The sequence below is a fragment of the Strix aluco genome, chromosome 1, assembly GCF_031877795.1.
Source record: "Strix aluco isolate bStrAlu1 chromosome 1, bStrAlu1.hap1, whole genome shotgun sequence".
Classification (NCBI taxonomy): Eukaryota; Metazoa; Chordata; class Aves; order Strigiformes; family Strigidae; genus Strix; species Strix aluco.
In genome coordinates this window covers 142,151,573-142,172,792 of record NC_133931.1, presented here as the reverse complement: position 1 = coordinate 142,172,792, position 21,220 = coordinate 142,151,573, and the positions used below count along the sequence as shown (strand labels likewise).

General features: G+C 41.2%; 1 protein-coding gene across 1 annotated transcript in view; it reads right to left on the bottom strand.

The window, feature by feature from the left end:
* Positions 1-21,220, bottom strand: part of CHN2 (chimerin 2) — a 163,934-nt gene that overhangs the window by 9,505 nt on the left and 133,209 nt on the right. Inside the window, exons 7-10 of the mRNA XM_074838137.1 lie at positions 16,152-16,229; positions 9,430-9,514; positions 6,855-7,028; positions 4,976-5,053 (exon numbers count right to left, since the gene is read on the bottom strand). Of these exons, the coding sequence (XP_074694238.1) occupies positions 4,976-5,053; positions 6,855-7,028; positions 9,430-9,514; positions 16,152-16,229 (415 nt within the window). The remainder of the gene's footprint in view (positions 1-4,975; positions 5,054-6,854; positions 7,029-9,429; positions 9,515-16,151; positions 16,230-21,220) is intronic.

Sequence of the window (21,220 nt, the reverse complement as noted above, 5' to 3'; positions counted from 1 at the left end):
ATTATCCAGGTCACCAGTACACTAAATGGAAGTGTTATTTATTTAGTACTTTTACAAAGCAGCCCAGCAAGCTTCCTTAAAGGGGCACTTCAGCTAGAGGTACTTCCAGCTACAATGTACTTCAAACATACCTCTTATTTACATATTCATTTACTGTAGGAAAAATGCATTCATTCCCGAGTCAAAGATTTTTCTCTTCACTTCAGAGACAAATATACATCCATTGGAAATGCTCTAAATGCTCTGAAGATTATTTTAAAGTGAGTGTAACAATACAGCTGTTATAATATACCTACACATTTCTGCAGTGTGTATGTAGGGGAAGGCAGATTTTTATTTTCCTTTGGTAGATTTTGGATTCTCTTTTTTTTTTTTTCTTCTCCTTTCAGTTTCAGCAATTGAAAGCCCTTGGCAGGCTGCACTTATTTCCTATCCTCATCAAATTCCTGGATCTATATTTTTATTTAAACACACTTAAAATTCAAAGCACTTAAGAAAGAAAAGTTGTTTCATTGCTGGTAAAGTCATGGCACATTATTTCACAGAGGATCCTCTGCGATATCATACTGTATGAACTACATCTATTTTATATGGTACCACAATAATTTTTTTCACTCTTCAATACAGCAATTTTCCTCAGATTGTAATTAGCATTTTCAGTGGCCATATGTTAATACAATCCCTTTATTTTACTTTTAGATTACACATATATAGCTCATTTCAGCTTTAAAAAACCTAATCCTACCCAAACCCCATCATTTCTCTTTCCTTGTTACTTGACTCAACATATCTTATTGCATTATGAGTATCTCAAGACAAAGAAAGTCTTTATTCTGTGCCTTAAAGGTTTCAGCTGACTTTGAATACCATAGAAATAGTTTATTAGAGAATGAAATGGAATAAGTATTACATTCTTAAAGCCTCAGCTATGCCCTCTGCATACTGAAATACTTTTCTACTTAAGTTCCTTTTTCCTTAACACTTTGTTTTTATTGCACAACCTTCAGCATGCTAACATGCTTCTTTGTGTTTTTTCTTGGATTTGGCATTTGACAGGGTTTCAGCTACACTGGCAAAAGACTGAGTATGAGTTAGGATGCTTCTAAGTACTCATGTAATATTTAACAGCATAATATTTTTAGCAAGTGCATTGTACCAGCCAGTCATGCAAACAAGTAGGGGGACAGAATGCACTGGTGACAATGGCAGCTCTGTGGATAAAGCGCACAATGAGTGTTTTCTGGATGCCACCATGCCACAGCTTAACAATGCTGACAGAGAGCAACTGTCATTCTACAGCACCAACATTCACCAGATTAAATAAATCCACATTATTCCCCTCCTTCTCATTACAGAAATCACTAAAATGGAACATTGTCAGTGCCTCAGAGAGCCTAATGCTAATTTACAGTAGGGGTATTTACACTGCTTTGGAAGGGGGTCTTAGTTTAAATGAGACTTCTCCCTGTTTTAAAACCAGCTACCCCAGCTTCATTGGGCCCAACTATTATGTGGGATGCCATTCTCTTCCCGAGATGTTAACTTTCAAACCTGCCTTTGCTTTTCTGTTCTCACTATAATTCTTTGGAAGCAACAAGTGAGTGCCCCTTTGGCAAAGCAGAATTAGTCAGAGGGAGGGCTGGCTTCTCTTCATTGCACCGCTTCAGCTGCACATGAAATCAGCAGGAGAGGTACCCTACGGCCGAGTCAGCCCCTGCGCCTCACCCCTGTATCATACTGTCTTCTGGCTCCTATGGCTTGAGAAAGAGCTTGGGAAACCAGAAAGCTTGATGTCACTATTTGAAGGAGGCATCCTGCGCATTAAAATGGGAGGACTCCTTGCATGTTTATTTTCAAACCCTTTTATTAGAAGCTGTATTTCCAGAGATGCAAAAGCATACTGGCATTCCAGCCAGATGCCTGGGGACTGACTCGGAAATGACAGGCAGGGAGGGACCTCTGTAATGGCAGAGTGCAGTGCTCTGCTACTGCAGGCCCCACACCATCTAACCCTTCTCGTAAACCCCTCAACTTCCATTTTAAAACTAGTTAAGGTTTTTATCCCTGCTCTTATTAGAAGGTTGTTTCAGCGTCTTACTTTCAGATGGTTAAAAAATGGTCTTTAAATTGTCAAACTATATTTATTCCTGGCCAGTGTACACCCTCTAGTACTGTGCCAAGATTATGCATTAGATTAAAGAGTTCTCTTCTTTGGTTCATACCCCTGCTCTCAGTTTCTCCTTTGACAGCTAACTATCCCAAGCTCTTTTAAAACACATTTACCTTCTGCTATGCAGCATGCTTCAGAGATGTCTGAGATAGTTATGTGGCCACAGATAGGGCTGTTTCTGCTGCAACACCTATCTATTAACCAGAAGTGATCAGGAATTTTCCATTTTATATTTGACACAAATTTTCGTGGGTTTTTTTTTTTACTTCTGCAAAAAATCTGTTAATTTCATGTAGTGAATGTGGAAACAACAGTTCTGTAAAACTCCCACAAACTTCACTTTCTGAGCAGAAAATGACATTTGAACAAAGACCTTCCAGGCATTGCTGGAGGTGAGACCTGCCACCTGGCTCTCAGCTCCCTTCTCTCCCAGCTCTGTCACCTGGGACAGAGATCTGGGATATTCTACATCCTTGGGATAGTCCATTCCCTGCTGCTCTGGCTTATAGGGCTAAGCAAGGGTAACTGGGCAGCAGAAAAGCGATGTTCCTACCTGTGGGACTGGGATGCAAAAGGGAGGGTGGGGTCCCTGTCTCTGTAAACTTGGATATGACAGGGAAGCAAGCCCTGAGCTGTCAGGTTGGAAATGTCTTGCCAATTCAACCTTCTGCCAGCTGACAACCACCTTCTAGCTGCACAGCCCACAAGTCAGAAAAAAAACCAAACTATGTTGGTTTTCTTTAAATCCCTTCCTGCAAAAAACCCCTAACTGCTCCTGCTTTTCCACCTCAGTTCAGGGAGAAGACATTTTCAAAACTGGAAGGTTTTTAAAGTTCTCAGCTTCTGGTCTCAGCAATACTCTAGTCATGCAATTGTCATAACAAGATTTTGTTCACTGTTCTGCTGCTTTTAGCATTATACATGGCAACAACCTCTCTTTCCTTTCTTAGCCTTTTCCCCTCATGAGATTATTAAAAGAAAATGAAGACACAGCTCTTTATCAATTTATGCCCAATGGTTTTCCCCACAGCCTTTGTATGCAAACCCGGTTCTTGCCTTCTCTGCTTCCATGTTTATCCATGGTTTTTTTCCTTTGGAAATCCAACAATGCTAGTGACCTTACTCTTCCTGTTTCTAGGTGCTGCCTTCTTTGCTGGTAAATCACACTTTCTTCCTTGCTGTGGGTCTAATTGAAGCGTGTATTGCCACCGGATTATGCCATGAGTATATGCAATAATAAAAGATATGCTGCCTGTAAAACTGAACTGTCTCCAATGGTTCGAAGCATTTGCAAAGGAACTACAGCTGCAGCAGTATTCAAGTCATGCTCAGACATAAATTTCCATCTGCTTTCTTCAAACTCTTCCCTCTTCAACCTGTGCTTCTCCTTCTGGGTTTCATTCAGGTTGGTACACTTAGAAGAGAATTAACACAGAATAAAAGGGTTTTCCAGGCCAGATCTACCTGCAGGGAGCAGAGTGGGACCTACGGGGACTGTAGCACTGCTTCATGTGGCACATCTGCAACATGTATCTTCCTATGATAGCAGTCATATCACTGTGAATCTCTTTCGCCCAAATCACGGCTGAGCTATGTGTGTATATGCATATGTTCACAACTGCAGCATCCAACACATTTTAAAATATTTATTATTTTTTAAAGGATATTTTGGTGTATCATGAAAACATTCATTTTGGAAATTCCTAGTTGGACTTTCTCTGCCAGTGATGTCTGCATGACAAACTGTCTCCAAACAAAAAAGTATTCAGGCACAGTAAGTGTAAGACATGCCACCCATAGACCTTACTGGCCCTGCTCAGCCTCCCCTGCAGACTCCACGCCTCCTGCCCATGGGCCCTCAGGGCCTTCAGTCCCTGCCTGAGCTGCATCGTAGCTGTCTTCAGCTGCGCCATGGCCATGCCTGTGCCTGGCCATGCACCCTTCTGGTCCCACACGCTGACTTTCTGACTTGACCTGGGCTTGCGATCACTGGGCTATGTCTGTCCCTATTCCCTAACATAGCAGAGGTAATACCTGAAAAAATTAAGTAGGAAGGAAAACACTGTTTATGGGAAAGGAGAAAAATATTTATGTAACTTCTTAAATGTACTTGAAAATGTTTTCTGTTGATGAAGGCCCTGCTCGGCACCCATTTACATATATACTTAAAATTAGTCCTGTGTACAAAGACTGTGTGCACAACCAGAACCAATGCAATCAGCTAAATCAATGCAGGAGGCTTACTAGGATGGTAATTAGGCAGTGTTTTAATTATTAGTTTTTCAATATGCTATACAAAGAAATCTCCTCAATGCTCCTCTCATCTGCTGTACAGATGCAATCACGTGCACCATGGTGTGGTGCTTTCTACAAGGCTACATGCAGAATGACTTCCCAGTTGAAGTTGCTAGTTCTTAAACTCATAAAGAGATTATTGTATTGTAAAGCACTGAGTCTACTAAAGATAGGACTAAGAACTTTCCCCTGGTACTACCTAGGCTCATGCTTGAACTAGGAGCCTAGGCTGTGCTTCTAGGTTGAGCAATCATCCAGTACCCCAAGCATTTAGCCTTCTGCTTACCATCACTTACTGTTTCATTATTCCTTCCAACTATGAAATATGATTTCTTCTTATGAAAAGCACTACAGATTAATTTAAGAACTCAGAAAAGACAGGTTGCTTTCTGTGCTGGTGCTTATATGCCAGTTTCATTACCACAGTACCTATAGAAACCCCAAAAGAACTGAAAAGTCCTAGAACTGAAAGTTTAGGTTAAAGTTGTACAAGATTAAAAAATGGTATACCTCGATCAAAGGCCATTTTCACATCTTCAATATGCTCAGTGAAGCCTGAGACTCTATAGAGGCCCTCGGACTTTAAACCTGAAACAAAAAGTTCTTGGTTAACTTTGCTTCAGTAAACAACAAATATTCAGGCTTAAAAAAAATAAAGCAGGAACAACAGATCTCGTAAGTGTAGCAAACTACACTTACTTAGTAATGTGAAACTCTGGAGCACTTAAGGAAGGATCAAGATAATTTTAAATTGTTTTTTAAAGGATTAAAGAATTTTAGAGTTTATACTTTCTGATTTTGTTAGGTACACAGTTGATTATGTTAGAGGAAAATACTGTAATTTGCTAATGGTGGGGCATGTGATGTTATCATGATTTATTAATTTTATGTGGGAGATTTTCCTGGATTTGGCTACAATTAATAAAGCTTTAGAGGTCTTCTTTCCTTTTACCAGTTGCTTAATGATAAATAGCAATGCAACTAAGAGACTGTCTTTCCCTATGAGCACATTTATTCTCAGTTTTGCTGTCAGCTTTTACTTATACACAGCAGACAGACAGACGTGATGGATACTGTTCTTTTCTACATCAGTACATCCCTTCTGCAGTTCTTTCAGCACAAGAGACCTGCTCACTTGCACAACTCTCCCCACATTGCTCCACACCAACATGAAATGCAGGGCAGCCCAGCAGAGCAGGCGGAGCTAGCCAAGCATAGTTACACACATATTATTTATTTTAATCCCAGACTCCTTATTGTGACTATGCATAGTGCTAACCTACTTATAAGATCCAATACTCTTTGTTTTCTTAAGAATGAAATCAGTATCCTACATGGTTCTTTGGCAATAAAAGAAAGAAATTTAAAGCTGTTAAGAAAACAGAGAGCGGGCAGCAGATTTTATCTTAATCAATAAATGTACAAGTAAGTGATTAGATCCCAAATGCAGTGTATCTTCCTGCTATATCATCAGAGGAAAGCTCTTATGTCTTAGTCCAAACTATTCTTTCTATTTGTCCCTGCAATGATGATATAATCCTGGTAGAGCTTTACGGAGCAGTGCAGGGGATTTACTTGTAAATCTTTGATTCATTTCAGTAGATGATGAGAGGCTTTGAAATCCCTGTGGTTAGTATCAGGGTGTTGCCATGCAGATTACTGGGATGAATTCAACATTATGAAATTGGTGTGTGAAGCTATAACTAACAGGAAAATTTGTCTTATTGGGCAGCACGACATACACATTTGCTATCCAAAGCAAAATATGTGATCATTACTGTGTTGTGTTGGAGTTGATACAGTATTTCTTCAATCTGGCACGTGTCTGCGTACCAAAAACCTGTCACAAGCTGGAGTTTTGGCTGAGCTGCCTGAGCCACAGTATCCATCAGTCAGTAGCTGAGCATTATGAGAAACCCTGTGCAGTTTGTGACCTACCACAAAACACACAGCCTGTGACCTCACTTGTCTGAGTCACTTCCAGTCACTTGTGTTCTCTTGCTCATAATGCCTGGAAAGGTTATTAATAAGGGATTTAATTTAAACTGATTACTCTGAAATTGGAAGTGTCCCTAGGTATGTTAAAAGAAAATAATGAAAAAAGACACGTGAACATGAACTTAAAGTTCACTTTAAAGTTCACCCCTTTCAGAAGTGTAACGTAATACATGTTTTGACATGTTTTCAGAAAGCATTTCAGGAAATTGCATTATGAAATGCCATGATTTAATTTTACTAGCTAATGCAAAGCAATGTATCACCTACACTAAAAAAACCCTTCTCTCATTTTGTCTTCAGTGTGCATGAGCATACTAGCATGTCCTAGCTTAGCATGTAATGTAAGTTATCTTCATTTAATTGTGTCCGCTGCTTTCCTAAGCACACAAACCTCTTGCTTCGATCTCTCGAATGCACGAATCCACAACCATCGGCCTCTGGGTATTGTGGGCTTTCACTAGTGTGGTGAGATCACAGCAGTAGACTCGCTTTATCCTCTTGAGGTCTGGTTGGCAGTCATTGGGCACGTATTTGGAGCACTGCTTATGTACGTTCAACCCGCAGTCTGTAAACAAAGTTACCTGTTAATTAATTAATACTAATGCTGATAGGTCTTGTCTAACAATTTATTTCCTTGGGCCACATCAAGCGAGGAGCATAGCTTCCCCATCAGTCACCAAAGCTACAATAAATAAGATGGACATGAGAAAGACGAGCATGGAAATCTGTAAAAAACTTATGGTGGGCAAAGTGAAGTCCAGCAGAGTTGTTAAAGAGCTATAAAAGCTCTGGATGTCCCTCATACCCCTCTGAGATGGAGGTGACCACTGGTGCGGTCTGGGTCAGTTCACTGCCAGACACGTAGCTCTAGGTGTTGCGTTTGAATGCGTGGGACTTAACTTCTGGGTATTTTAGTTTAGCCTTTTATAAAATTAGCACAGTAATGACTGCCTTCTGCTGGCCAGCTTGTGGCTTAGTGCTGCTAATGCTAACAGGTGAAGGACCTAAGATTCACCTGAGCACTCAGACTGGGACAGTGCTTTCAGCTAGCGTACCTCCCTTTCCCTTCCACATTCCTGGAATGTCGCATTTTTGCTCGCTCTGCCACATCAGCAGCCTTTCCATTCCTGTCTTATCACTTCACTGGTGACTAAAGCATCCCCTGTCAGTTTAGGTCAGTTTAGGCATATAAAATGCTGAGAAAGGCATAATGTGAAAAAGGGACTAATTTTACAGATGGTTGTTGGTGTCCTACTCGAGTCAAATCCTACTTGTTGTTGCATGAGTGGGTTTTTATTAACTTAAACATCCGTGCTTGATATCCACAAGTTGAATTTTTCTAATAGATTCAATATTCAGCCAAATTAATTTATAAGCCTCAGTAAAGCAAACACCACCATTGTGAATCACATTATCTCACATAACTCTGATTCCTGTTTTAATGCCTTCCCAGTCATGTCTATCACTGACGGTACCCTTTGGGATAACTTAACATGTCTAATATCATCACTAGCAAGTCACTTACTGTTTTTTTGTGTTGATTTAGCCTGAGCTATGAAAAATGTAAACATGACTATTATTTGCAGCACATTTCAGTATTATTCTCTATAAAATATTAATCAAGCAAAATCATACAATCACTACAAACACACCTACACATTTAATTGAATTGGGTGGGGTTTTGTGTGTTTCTCCATACAGTTATTACTGAATAATATATTATTGTTTTGCAAAATCTAAACAAATGTGAGCAGCTGCAGTTAGATCCTCCCTGTATTGTTTTCAGTGATGTTCTCCTAGCATGTGAAGTTAAATCCAAATGCATCTGTCTACTTAGAGTTAAATGTTGGTAATTTAATGAGGGAGAGTATTATGTTTCATACGAAATAAATAAGCCTTTTCATAAGTTTAATATTTTATGTATGTGAACAAATACAGTGCATTAGTAAGGTCAGTTTTTGCACACTTGTGTTTAAGATCAACTAGCCTGAAAAGCAAACTACTATTCATTTTCCTCTTTTTTAATGTCCTTCTCATATTCTTTGTGTCACCATTATTCATCCACAGGCAGACAAGATGTAGCAGTAGCTGAGACTGTGCTTAATAAAACTGTGCACTTGTGAAACATATGTGACCCTTCAAACTGCAGTCTAAAATTTCATCCTCTACTCATGAAAGGCAGATGTCAGGGTCAGATGTGTTTGGTGCCAGTCTGAGATCAGGAATGTCTCGAGGTCAGGGCAGGGAGAGGTAAGACAGAAGCATATTCAGGTGAGACATGGAAGGGATTGAAGGGCCATAGAAAGAAGTTATGAAACTCCATTTGCAATGCACCAAACACTATTTCACCTGCTGAATCCAAAAGCTCATGATGTGATGATTATTCCATTTTTCACAAAAGAACAAACAAATTCAAAATAATTAAAACACCATTAAAATGCTAATACAGCTACAGAGGCACCAGAAAACTAATCTTTCTAGGAAAATGAAGGTCATATTTTTTGCTTTCCCTTGAGGTAGGATACTTCAGACTTGAAGCAGTGCATAGTATTTTTATAGGAAACAGGTGACAGTCTTTTTGCAGACAAGGGCACTTCTCAGCAACTGGTGGCAGACAGATGAGTTAAGAAGCCTAGTTGCTGAATGGCTCTGCCATTTCCAGGGCTTGTTTCTTAAGACATAAAAACATTCAGGAATAACTTAGCCATAAAGATCAATGTATACACCAAGGCACACACATGACCAAGGTACTACCGAAAGGATGTCACCCTCAGTGAGCAAGGGCTGGCGGCTTCATTTCTAAACCAGCTAATGGGGAAAATGACAATGCTGTAACTTGTGCAGGAGGATTTCTTGCCTTGTTCTGTACAATAACCCTTACCCCCACTCCTGCAGGGAGTGCAGGCTGGGGGTGGGAGAGGTGTATGAGCATTTCAAGAGAATGACAGAAAATGTTGTAGGGTTACCTGAACACCTCACTCCCTGAGCAATGAGACCCCACATGAAGTTGGCGCAGTATTCACACCAGTGTGGACCTCGAAATGTATGGACCTGTAATACAAATGGGGAAAAAAAAAGAAATAGGGTCATTGGGAGGCAGATGGTCTGACAGATGGAACAACTGAAATGGATAAACAACAGAAGACTCAGTAGGAGTAAATCTTTAGCACACAGTGCCCACATCTTTCCAAAGTCTAGATGAAATAAACCACGGGGACAGAAATTTGCTTTGATCTTGAAGTTTATCTTTCAGTAGGCTTAACATAACAGAGAACTGGGCTGTGTACCACACCAAAACCAAATCATTTGTGCTAGCTGACATTTCAGCTACAGTGGAGGAGAGGAAACCAGGTTCATTAGACAAAAAAGAAAAAAGTAAAACTAAAAATCCAAGGAACTGTAATCAGTGCTTTTATTTGACTAGTTTAACAAAACAGGAATGTTTCTGAGATTCAAATGCTCTTCATCACTTGAAAGTAGGGGAAATGCAGTGACAGAAAGTCCCTTTGAATGCACCACATTTTGGTTCCCACAGTGATCACAGATCTGGTGCAAGACCCATGTTCTCAGAGCACCACTCAGGTTTGAATGCACTATGACTGTGATGTTACATGTGCATTTCTATGCAACAACACTGAACAAAACTCGAGGTGATTGCTGTAAATTTGTATCAGGGATGAATGATTTGTGGAGCCACTCCAGGCAGTGGTTGGGTAATGATCTGATTTTGCACACTGGAATCCGTTAGTGATAAAAGCAAACGACAACCTTCCCCACTCTAGTAAGTAAACTGAACTCACATAGGGAAAAGATGTCGGTAGGCTCTTTTTCAGCAGACTAAACTTCATTTTGCTACAGTCCACACATGAGCAAATAAGGAGGAATAAAATGACCTGCATGCTGACAGAGCCCACAGCTCCCCAGCCAGGTTTTGCATACCACTGCTGCTTCCTCCCCTGCTTTTCCAAAGGCTACAGTGGAAGACCTTTTTATTTAAGATGTATGTTCTGGTAAAGTAAGCATTTAATTTTCATTGAAAAGAAGAGTAAATAGTGAGGTCTATGCCTGTGAATGGACATGGTATGAGCAAGTTCTGACCAGAGACTTAACTGAGCTTAACAAAACATAAATCATGCACACTCTGGCTGCTAATGCTTCCTTTTCCTTTTCTCTGCTCTTGTTTACCCATTGGGTGGATGGCTGAAAGGCCACTTCCACCCCCTGGGATGGAGAAAGCTGCTCTTTACTTTTCATAGAGTAAAAAAATGGTCACTGACCTTTTCAAATAAACTTGGCTTTGTTTTAAGCCAAGCATTTGGCTTGCTAATATTTTTGCCTCATTTGTCTGCAGGATCACACGTAAACAAGCCTGTACTCTTCAGTCCATTCCCCAAGAAGATGAAGTATTGTGATTTTAATACAGATCTCTCTTTCTGATTTAGTAATAAAAATGTGAGCCTGACCACAAATGACTCCTGACCAACTACTCACAGTCAATAGTTGTGTGAATACGCTTAAAGCAATAGTAATTCTTCCTCCCTCTTGACAGTAAAAGGTCAAAACTGGAATGTCTGACTGGTCATATTTATTTTTTGAAATGGTGTTTTACCTCTCAGAAAAATGTGTATCTCTGGGAAACAACACTCTGCGATAAAGTTTGAGATAGATAGATTGATAGATATAGACACATACTTCTTTCTCATTTCATCTTATTTTATTTTGCAGGGTGGGTAGCATGAATTTCAGACACGGCTTTTAGTGGGGGTAAATGGCCATACCTAACATCAGCTGGTGACCTGAGTTTCAGGCATATATTCTATGTGACCTTCAGTGGATACAAAACTACAGATACAACTAATTATGCCTGCATCTTTACCATTTTTAGACTGATAACCACATAATTAGTAGGTCTGCACCTGCATTTAATTGTGGGTAAAAATAATCTGCTGTGGGAAGACAGCTAAGTATGTCTTCTGCTTTGCAGTGATTTACAAAAGCTAACCTTGTGAGAAGTGGCTGTAAAAGCTCATTCAGGATTTTTAAAACTGCACCATTTCACATTTAAAGTCTATCACAGTTGCTAGGATATGTGGGGCCTACTTGCCCACTTTACATAAAGCTTAATTCACCTGAGCTCGCTGTGGCATATTTAGAAAATGGTAGAAGATTATTTCTTGGTATCTCCTGTCGTTAATGGGAAACAATCATCAACACTGACTGAGGGCTTCATCTGTGAAGTGCTGACTGTGCACCCGTCCCTTGTTCCCTTCAGCTTGGTGGTCCTCAAAGGTTTACCTCTCTTTATTCATTCACTTATATTTTTTCATGGATCTGCATTTTAGCTCAAATGGCAAGTTCCCAACTGAAATGCCCTGAGAAAAGCGAGTCTTGGTGGTTTCTGGTCAAGCTGAAACAGGGAAATACTCACTATCTCTAACTGAAAAAGGAAGATCTTCCAAAAGTTTCTAGCTAAAGATGGAAAAAATCTCTTAAGATGCAGTTTTCAACTAAGTCTCTTATGGCTTGCCATTAATTTTAAAGAAATAATGAAAGAAGTTTGTTCTTTTGAACACAACACTCAAATGCAGCCTGAAGTTTGCACGCAACACTTTTGAATGGTAAATGGGAATTCTGCCTGCAAGATTGGCCTGTTACAAGGAGAAGTAACAGCAGGTCTTAGTTTTCTGAGATGGGCTTTTAGGTTTGTCCCATCCTTTGTAACCACATCATTACAAATGGCCTGGGCTTAGGTTTTTGGAAACATGATCAAGATCTATTTATTATTGGTCTCTACCCCATCCTGCAGTCTCAGGAGACCTCTCTGTGTACAAACAGCATAGGCTTGGGCTGCTTGGGCTACAGCTGACACATAATTCCAAATTTAAGAAGAATTTACAGGGAAGCATTTCTTCATATAAGCCAAAACCGTGACTTTTCAGACTATACACTGTACTTTTCCTGTTCAGTCTTTCATCTTCTTTCCACAATGTTTAACTCCTAACTTCTTCACTTTATTTCCTTTCCAGCTCTTTCAATGAAAAGTAATTTCTTAGATTCATCCTCTCCTCTCTGCTGGACAATCTCACCCGATACTAGACTGTATGTCTCTTCTTATCGCCCTCCTGCGCTCTCACCTTCGCCCTTCAGCCCTCTGGTGCCCTGGCTTCCAAATGGCAGAATTTCCCCTGCAGGTGCTATGATCTCATGCAGCTTTAGTCTGTGTCTGAGCTGTGTTCACAGAGGGAGAAACTAAGACCAAAGTTAAGGAGTGCCAATACAGTGGCAAACCAAAATAATCCCTTAAGCAATATTGCAGAAACAAACTAAAAATTGCCTTGAATTGAAACGCATGGTTTTTATTGGCATTATATGGTGCTGTTTCTGAGGCAATTTTATTGCTTATCTGACTGGGTTTGAAGACTTTTCTATTTGCATCCAAAGAAAATAAGAGATTTTTCAGACTTTCACCTGAATACATGCACATTTGTACTCTACTGTGGACTCCTGCTGAACCTGAGCTCCTTGCAAGAATGAAAAGCTGACTCTGCTGTTATTTTTGTTTAAATACATACACATAATCTTCATGATGTCTGTAAAAAATGCCTCCCCCAAACCGTTTGTCTCCCAGAAGCAGTGTTTGTCTGCAGTGATTAACACAAGGGGAAATTTATCCCAGAGCCTCCTTTCTCCCAGCAGATCTTCTGACTTGTCAGTAATCAGCTGCCTCCTCTCCACTCACCCACCTGCAAATGGAATTTGCCCATCCTATAGTGGCAAACAGGCACAATATTGTGGTAAATGCACATTATTCAACTGTATTTGCTCACTTGAAGCAGCACAGAGGCCCTCTCATGAATTCCCAGCCTAGAACAAAACGTGTGGAGCATCCCTAAACTCCACGCTACCACCCTCGGGCACGAGGTGACCTCACCACCAGCTGGGACCCCGCTGAAGTTGGCAGGTAAAGCACATCTCAAAGAGCCTGCTGGATCCTAACTGTAACAAGATGCAAGAGGACTTTGTGATCCAGTTAGGCTGACGCCCACATAGTTAAAGAAATACCTCTGTGTTTTTCTAAACAGGGCTTCAGAGATTTATTCTCTTTCCTGAATTACGGTATGTCTACACTGGCTTATGCAAAGTTGTCCCGCCAGACAGACGCCAGCTCCAAATCTAAATCCATGTGACTGTGTTGTGTGCTCAGGACGAACCCAGCTTAACAAATCAGTCTGGATCCTAAATCTTTTTTTACTCATTTGCCTTGAGTACCTTGAAATTTGGAAGAGAGGCTGAAGGAGAAAGCACGGATGGTCAGAATGGTGTAACCTGGCACCCTCACTCTCCAAACGCCAGCGTTTCTTTTTAATTTTTATATTAGCTTGGAAAGGATGGAGGGAGATCCACCCTTGCTCTGAATTTGTGCCTTGAGTCTATTTCTTCCTTCTCTCTTCTAGTAGATAAGATCTTTGGTATAAGATCTACAAAAATCTCATCAGCTTCGCTAAAAATGTGCCCTTCATTTTTAAGATTCTTCATGGCTAAAGGACAAGAGCTGAAGAATGTCTGCTTGTTCATGAAGAATTGCCTATGACAAGATTGTGAGGGACACTGTGACACATAACATTTGTCCCTACGAACTGCGATGAATGATACAATACACATCAGTATTCACCTAAAAATGGGGAAGACAACTCTTTGAGTATCTGCAAAATAGCGTTCTCCTTCAGATAAATCCCATATCATCATAGCCTAAGTGCTGTCAAAAGCCATTAAGAATTTTCCCCAAGACCCGTAAAGCCATTCTTTCTCTTTTAAAGAATTTCTTAAGCCTTTTATGTAATAAATATGGAATATATTAAAGATATTAGGCTTCAATTTAGCCATCTTTTAAATCTAAATATTCTACTCTAAGCATTGTATCCACATTTTTTGTTCAACAACTAGACATGTTCTAATATATTCCTCTGGAAAGCTACCTGTATTTGCATAGTGAACATATTTGGACATTAAGTAAATATAACTCTTTTGACTGGCTTCTCTGGACAATTTTTGAAAAAATGTTTCTTCCCTAAGTTTTTTATTGCCTTTACTAGGATTAAACAATAATTTTCTGCTGTCAAGCCTTTGAATACATATATCTTTTAATCATGTGATTTTCCAGTTAAACTATGACTCTTTTGAAATAGAATGGAACAGAGACTGTACAACAGTTAGATTGTGCAAACGCAAAGCTAACTGGGCACATGTCCAATTATAAATCAAAGCCAAAACAAGGGGAATTTTGAAGAGGAAAGAATGCATGGGTCAAAGTGGAAAAAAGTCTCAGTCATGAGAAAATATTTTCTAGTTAAACTAAAATAGTTTTGATATTAAAATGATAATGAGTGCAAAACCCAGAAAGAATGAAGAAAGCTGGTTTAATCAAGCAAGAAAACACAGAGTATTTCCCCTATTTTCTTCAGTGCTGATCAGTGAGATACATATTGACTTTTCTGTAGACTGGGTCGAGGAGGGGGAATGAGAAAAGGGATGCTATTATATGCTTTGCTCACTAATATTAAATTATTGATTTGCAAACTACAGCAGAAGCACTGCAGAGGGGAGCAATGTCTGCACAGCAGAATACGTAGAAAAATAAGAAGTGAAGGTTTTTTGCTAAACCAGGAAATGAGTGAAATCATTTTGATCAGTGCTTCTCCTTTTTTGACAGGCCTGAGATGACTATCAGAAAATTCTTTCTGCTAATGAGTTGAACTATTCTGACAGTGACCCAGATCAGCATCCTCAAGGAGCATTAAGTAAACTGAGGTTTCAAAGCTGAGATGCATTCCTTTCTTGTCTCGTTACTGCCTCTTATTCTCTCTGTATCCATCCCGATAAGCATCAAACCGCAATTTGACAGCATTAGATACAGTAACAGCACAGTCCTTTTGGCAAAACATTTTAGTACAAGCTGCCTGGAAGGTCCGTTTCCAAAGCTGAGTCACTTCCCTGCTGCAGCATGCCAGACACAGCACTTGGGGAAAAAAACCCCAAGAATCTGATTTTGTGTGTATAAGACAGCAAAAAGATGATCCATTTAAACATCCTTGTGTTTGTCCAGCTATTTGGTTTAGTTTGTCAAGCAAATACAAGCTCAGATCCTATAGCTCAGTGGGACTCTGAGAGCATTTCCTTAGCATATGGTGGTGGAACAAAAGCTAGGAGACAATAACCACCACTGTGCTCTGCTTTATTGTTAGGAAGCACCCGAGCTCCCTCAAGTTCTTCTGAAAATAGAAAAGGTCCGAAATGCTTGCTGGTAAAATGCTACTGGCTTCTGATAAAAGCTACGTTTTGTAAAGGGGCCTTTTTCTCATTTTAAAATGGATACACTTTAAGATAAAGACAATCAATATGAAGTACTTTGTTTCTGAACAAAAAAGAAAAATGAATCTGGGCAAAAAGAGCTAAAATGTCAGTCAAGTAGTGCAGTAAGTAGCAAAACCGTTATTTGGATTAAGTGCCTATGTAAAAGCATATTAAGAATGCAGTCAAGGGAACTTAAAGTAGAAAGAAAAATGCTTTTTTCAACACTTTTCTCAGAGCTAATATAGATGGGTGCATGAAAAACCCATCACAGCAAAAAATAAAATGTGAGGCATCTCACAGAACTTTTTAGCCAAAAATAATAGGAAGTTGTGCTTACCTTAAAATTGTGTGCTTTTTCATAGTTGAAGTGGTTGTCGTTTTGAGTTAAGGCTGCTCTTCTGACCAAGGACGTGATCTGTGAATAGGCAAAGAGTTTCAGAGGTTGCCATAAAAGTGCCCCCTTGACTCCCACCTTCACCCCCAGGGCCACGGCCAGAAGCTCTTGGCGCTTCCTTCCTCGCTTCGACTTGTGAACAACGGCACAGTTTTTCTCATTTTCCAGCCACAGATCCTCTGAGAACATAGCGCTGGGATCCCAAATCTTTTCCCTGTCTTCCTCGGCGCCTGGGAGCCTGACTGTAGTCAGTACGGTACAGTTTGTCCAACTGCTTCTGATGTTAGACAGCAGATTTGCAGCAGCTGCAGCCCATTCTGTTGAGACCTCTGGCATGTGACTTGAATGGGCCGTCTTGTGGGACGGAAGGAGCTTCTGCATCTGAATAAGTAACGGCCTGTGCCGTGTGATTTCTTAAGGCAGATGTGTGCCTCAAACAATAGCCTGAATTCACACGCTGAGCAACCTTTTGCCCTGACCCTCCTCGAGCGGTGGTCTCCAGCTAGGTGCTGCCGAAATACTGGCCGGGGCGGGGGGACAACGTTACAGCTTCATGCCCAAAGACATTTCCAGGGACAGATTGTTTCAACTCCACAGCATGTTAAAAATGAACAAACAAACAAAAAGCCCCAGGAAAGCCCACACAACTGATTCTGATGCTGCATCTAATTACACTCAGAGACTTATCAGCCAGCAGTCTGCATGCCAGCAGATTAAGCCCTTAAAAGCATGATGATTGTTTAATCTTACAGGGCTAAAAATCTCTCTTTTTTTTTTTTCCATATCCTGTACAAGGGGAAAAATCCAGCAGCACTCCAAGCATTAATAGCACTTTTATGCCATGTTTTAAACTAGAGCATTTTGTCAGTGTGCACTTGGTAGCACGGAGCTGGCTCACTGTCAGGGAAAGTTAAAAGCCCAGCTGGGACGATGCAGGCTCGGAAGCCCCCAAGCCCTGTGCAGCTCAAGTGAAGGCAGCAGGGGACCTTCACATGGATGTAGGAAGCCCATGCACACAGCCCTGCTTGCAGAACAGGGTCTGTGAGGTAGCAAAAGCAGCAGTCCTTTGCTCTGGTTACATGCATCTATAGATTTGGTGGGGGGGAACTGATTTCTAGTTAAAGCCCAGGGACAGGAGGGATCTGGACCCTGACCAGTCTGTGCTACAGCTTGCTCCTCTGGTGAGTATGCCTATTCTCCACCCACAAGAGGAGGACAGGAGTTACCTGCTCGACACAGCACTGTGAGATTTAATTCTCTAAGGTGTGTCTTAATGCTTGAGGTGCTGCGACAGAGCAAATAGGGGGGTTAACAGCACTACTGGGGAAACTGTCTCTTTGAATTAGAGACACTAAAGACCACATCAGCCTTTTACAGTCTGCCCCACTTCAACTTACCCAGAAAATATGTGAAATTAAACTATTTAATTAACTTATGTTAACTTGTGAAGTTGAACTTGCCTCTACTTTTTCAGTCTGCTTTTACCTCATGCTGAAAAGTCAGAAGGTTCATCTAATTTACTTACTAAAACCTCCACCATATAGACTGCATGCTCTTAGTAAAAGCTATGCTTTTCTGATTTGAAAGCCCGGGGGGACAGATGGTTGGCTGTCACTAACATCAGGCTGGCAATTTCAGATAGTGCCCTACTTAGGGTTTTCAAGAAGTTGTGCAACCTGCAATATCAGCTTCTCAGTTATAAAATGATGCACTTACTTCTATGTATAGCATACCTAATTCCCTTCTTTTCCAGGTAACTCACAGCAGCTCTTTTTACATGCTCCCATACTCCAAAGCTTCTGCTCCCCAGTAGGGAGGATTTCCACACAACCCCATTGCTCCCCGAGCAGTTGCTGCTCGCCCAGCCTTTCCCCAGGGCTCGGCACTGTTATCTGACCACCAGTGACAACCGTCTGTGATGCATGTATGAACACTGCTCTGCCTGGAGGAAATCCCTGCTGCTCTTCCATATGTTCTCCCACTAGTGAGTCCCGATTTCTGCCAGCTCAGGACCTTTATCTGCTATAGCTCCCTGGGTCTCTCTCAATGTATTTCAAGAGATGAAGAGCACCGGTTTTAGGGACACCACTGACCCCATTGTCGGAAATGGCTTCAGTTTGGGCCATCACGAAGGAAACTCTGGAGCAGCTTGAAGTTCTTATCACACTCCAGTTTCTTTCCTCAGTACCATTTTAAATGTATTTACATTTATCTGGAACAAAACCCTCAAACTAGCTCTGAGTTAAGACAGCTCTGAAGCTACAGCATCTATATCTCCATATATACATAAGCTACTTTCTCTCTGACTTTCAGATCTGACTTAACAGATTCGAAGTCAGAGAGAGGTCAGGTTCCTAATAATGTTCTAATATTTGTATTTATGTCACTAGACTGATAAAAATGCCATTATATAACCAATATTTTTTTACATAACATGGCAGATTTGATACTCAAGCTACAGGCTTATGATGATACACCTTGGAATTTCTATTTATTAAACTGTTTTTGGAATATCAGAGTGTCATCCTGGAATCAGACATACAATACTATATTTAAGGGAAACTGTTGAGTGTTCACACAGTCAAACCAGTTCATATGACTAAGGCAGATCAGTATTTACTGTTTATCATATACGAAATTTTATTTATCCCCTAGGTTGCTTTTTCTGCCTTGCTTGGGCCCTGTTTAGACAGTTGTTTAATGGGAACCCTTGCAAACACAGGATGTGTACAGAAGGCCAACAGTGAGTGCATCCTCTTAAGAAGCTTAACCATACAAAGCCCTATCAGGTTTGGTGTCTAAAATGGTACTGTAAAACTGAGATGAGCTGGACCACATATATAACCCCCTCCCTCTCTAAATATAATGAAAACAGAAGCAACAACAAATTCCCAGCAGCAATCAGTTCCAACTTACTGATACCGTAGGCCAACCCCAGTGCTCTCTTTTATCCATTTTATTTTTCTTAATAAAAAATTTACTGTACATGGTGTCAACTCATTCAAAGAGCATCTCTTGATCAAGTTTGCAAGATAGACTGCAGTGGGAGAATGCCAGCAGCTAAAAATATTATTGCTGGTTGTCACCAAACATCTAAGCTAGTGAAAGCTGAAAGGCAAATATGGGTTGTCTGCGTTTTCAGACCAAAGGATTTCTGCGTAACATACGATTTTAGTTTACTAGTCTCTTTGTAAGACACATGTACTCTATAGCAAATTGAGCATTTACAGCAAAATAAATGTCACTGAACCAGAATAATAAAATTAAAAAAGGGAGGGGAAGAGGGTGGACTCAGCTATTGCACCATTTCCAGCATGCCTTCTCAGAGTGAGCTGAACCACACCATTGTCTCTCCCCTCAAACACTGGAGTCTTGTTTGCTAACAAAGGCCTCAGGGGTAGGAGAGAACAAACTGTAGTATGAAAAGCTTTCGGTTTTGTACATGTGGTATGATTTCTGCTGTAGTCATGTAGGAAGCACTGAGGACTTGCTGGAAGCAAGAGGTGGGGGAACTTTGCATGCTGCCTGGCTCCTCTGTGCCAGCTCAAGCATGGTGGGAAGAGATGCTGCAGGAGCGATGGCTCCTCTCCCAAGCTGCCACCGTGCCCACCCGTGGCTGGCAGGGAAGGGGAGTGGCAGGTCCTTGGCTCACCGCTCTGCCTGCTGAAGGGCACAGCTACAGTGGGCAGAGGAGCCGCACGGGCATGTCTCCTTGGGCAACACCACAAGCGAAAGGGAGATTTCTCCGTGATGAGGAATTGTGACAAATCCATGACTGATCTCTAACTAAATACACTTAACACCACACACAGACACAGTCATAGGTCAAAGAGAGGCCTGTTTCCTCGCAGACACGGCACACTCAGTTATCTGCCAGACAGATTATGTTTGCTCAACTGCAGACACGCCATGGAGATGACACACAGTGCAGGAATGTCACAGATATTGGGTTTTTCCTGGTTTTCTCCCACGGAGCTCTTCCCACGATGCGCTCAGGAGACAACACCAGAGAAGGTGGCAAGGCATGCAGTGGTCTAAGTGTGCTCTTAGCAAAGCACAGGGCACAGAGGGGAAACAATGGCAAAGGCTCGTCAGCCAAAGGCCTTTGCCATACCACAATGCTGCCAGCCCGTACCTCCCACTGCCACGGCACTGGGAGCTGCCATTAAAAGGCTTCTGTGCTGCTGAAACAGTTAGAGGAAACAAGCTCCAAGCAGAAAACGTACTGAACACGAAGCAGAGCACAATGCCTGCCAACCCAATCTTGCAAACCTCTTTCCTAAGAAACCCTCCCTCTGGCGGGAAGGCTCCTGATGTCTGTTAGGTAAACAGAGACTGCAGAGGTGAGCAGGGCTGGGAAGTTCCACAACACAAAGCTTGGGGTTAGAAAAGGAGTCAGACTGCACAGAAACTGTGCTGCTGCTGCTCTCTGGTTTCTTTTTGGGGGGGGGGAACACACTCTACTTGCTCCCAGGGAATCAAAAATAGACAAAAAATAATTAGTGTTAATTGGCTGCCACCCTCCTCTGTTCAACAGAGCTCCATCTGCGATTGCTGAGACTTTCCCCAAACACAGGTCCATCTCGACTCCTCAAGGGTGCTATCTTGCTCACTGAAAACCCAACAGTGTCTTGTTGCCAGCACAAAACTTCCTTTCAGGTGAGCTGGAGCTCAGTAAACTGGACACTGTCATAAAAAAAAAAAAAGTACTGCTGTTTTTTTTAAAGAATTAAGATATATCTATAATTTTGCTTTTTACTCCTCAGAGTTTCAACTTTCTTTTTTTTAATAACCACCAGTCCCTCTGCAAATCATGAGTCTCAGGAGCTGTCAATAATATGTGTGGTTATGGCAGCAGATTATCTATGCTGGGCTCCTACACTGGGGAGCCTGGGTGCACTTCCATCACCACCAATCACACCTAGCTTTTGAGAAGAACCCACTTCAGAGCAAAAGGAACTGCTCATTTAGGAGGACTCCTGTAGTACAATTTTAATCTTTACACCTCTCCT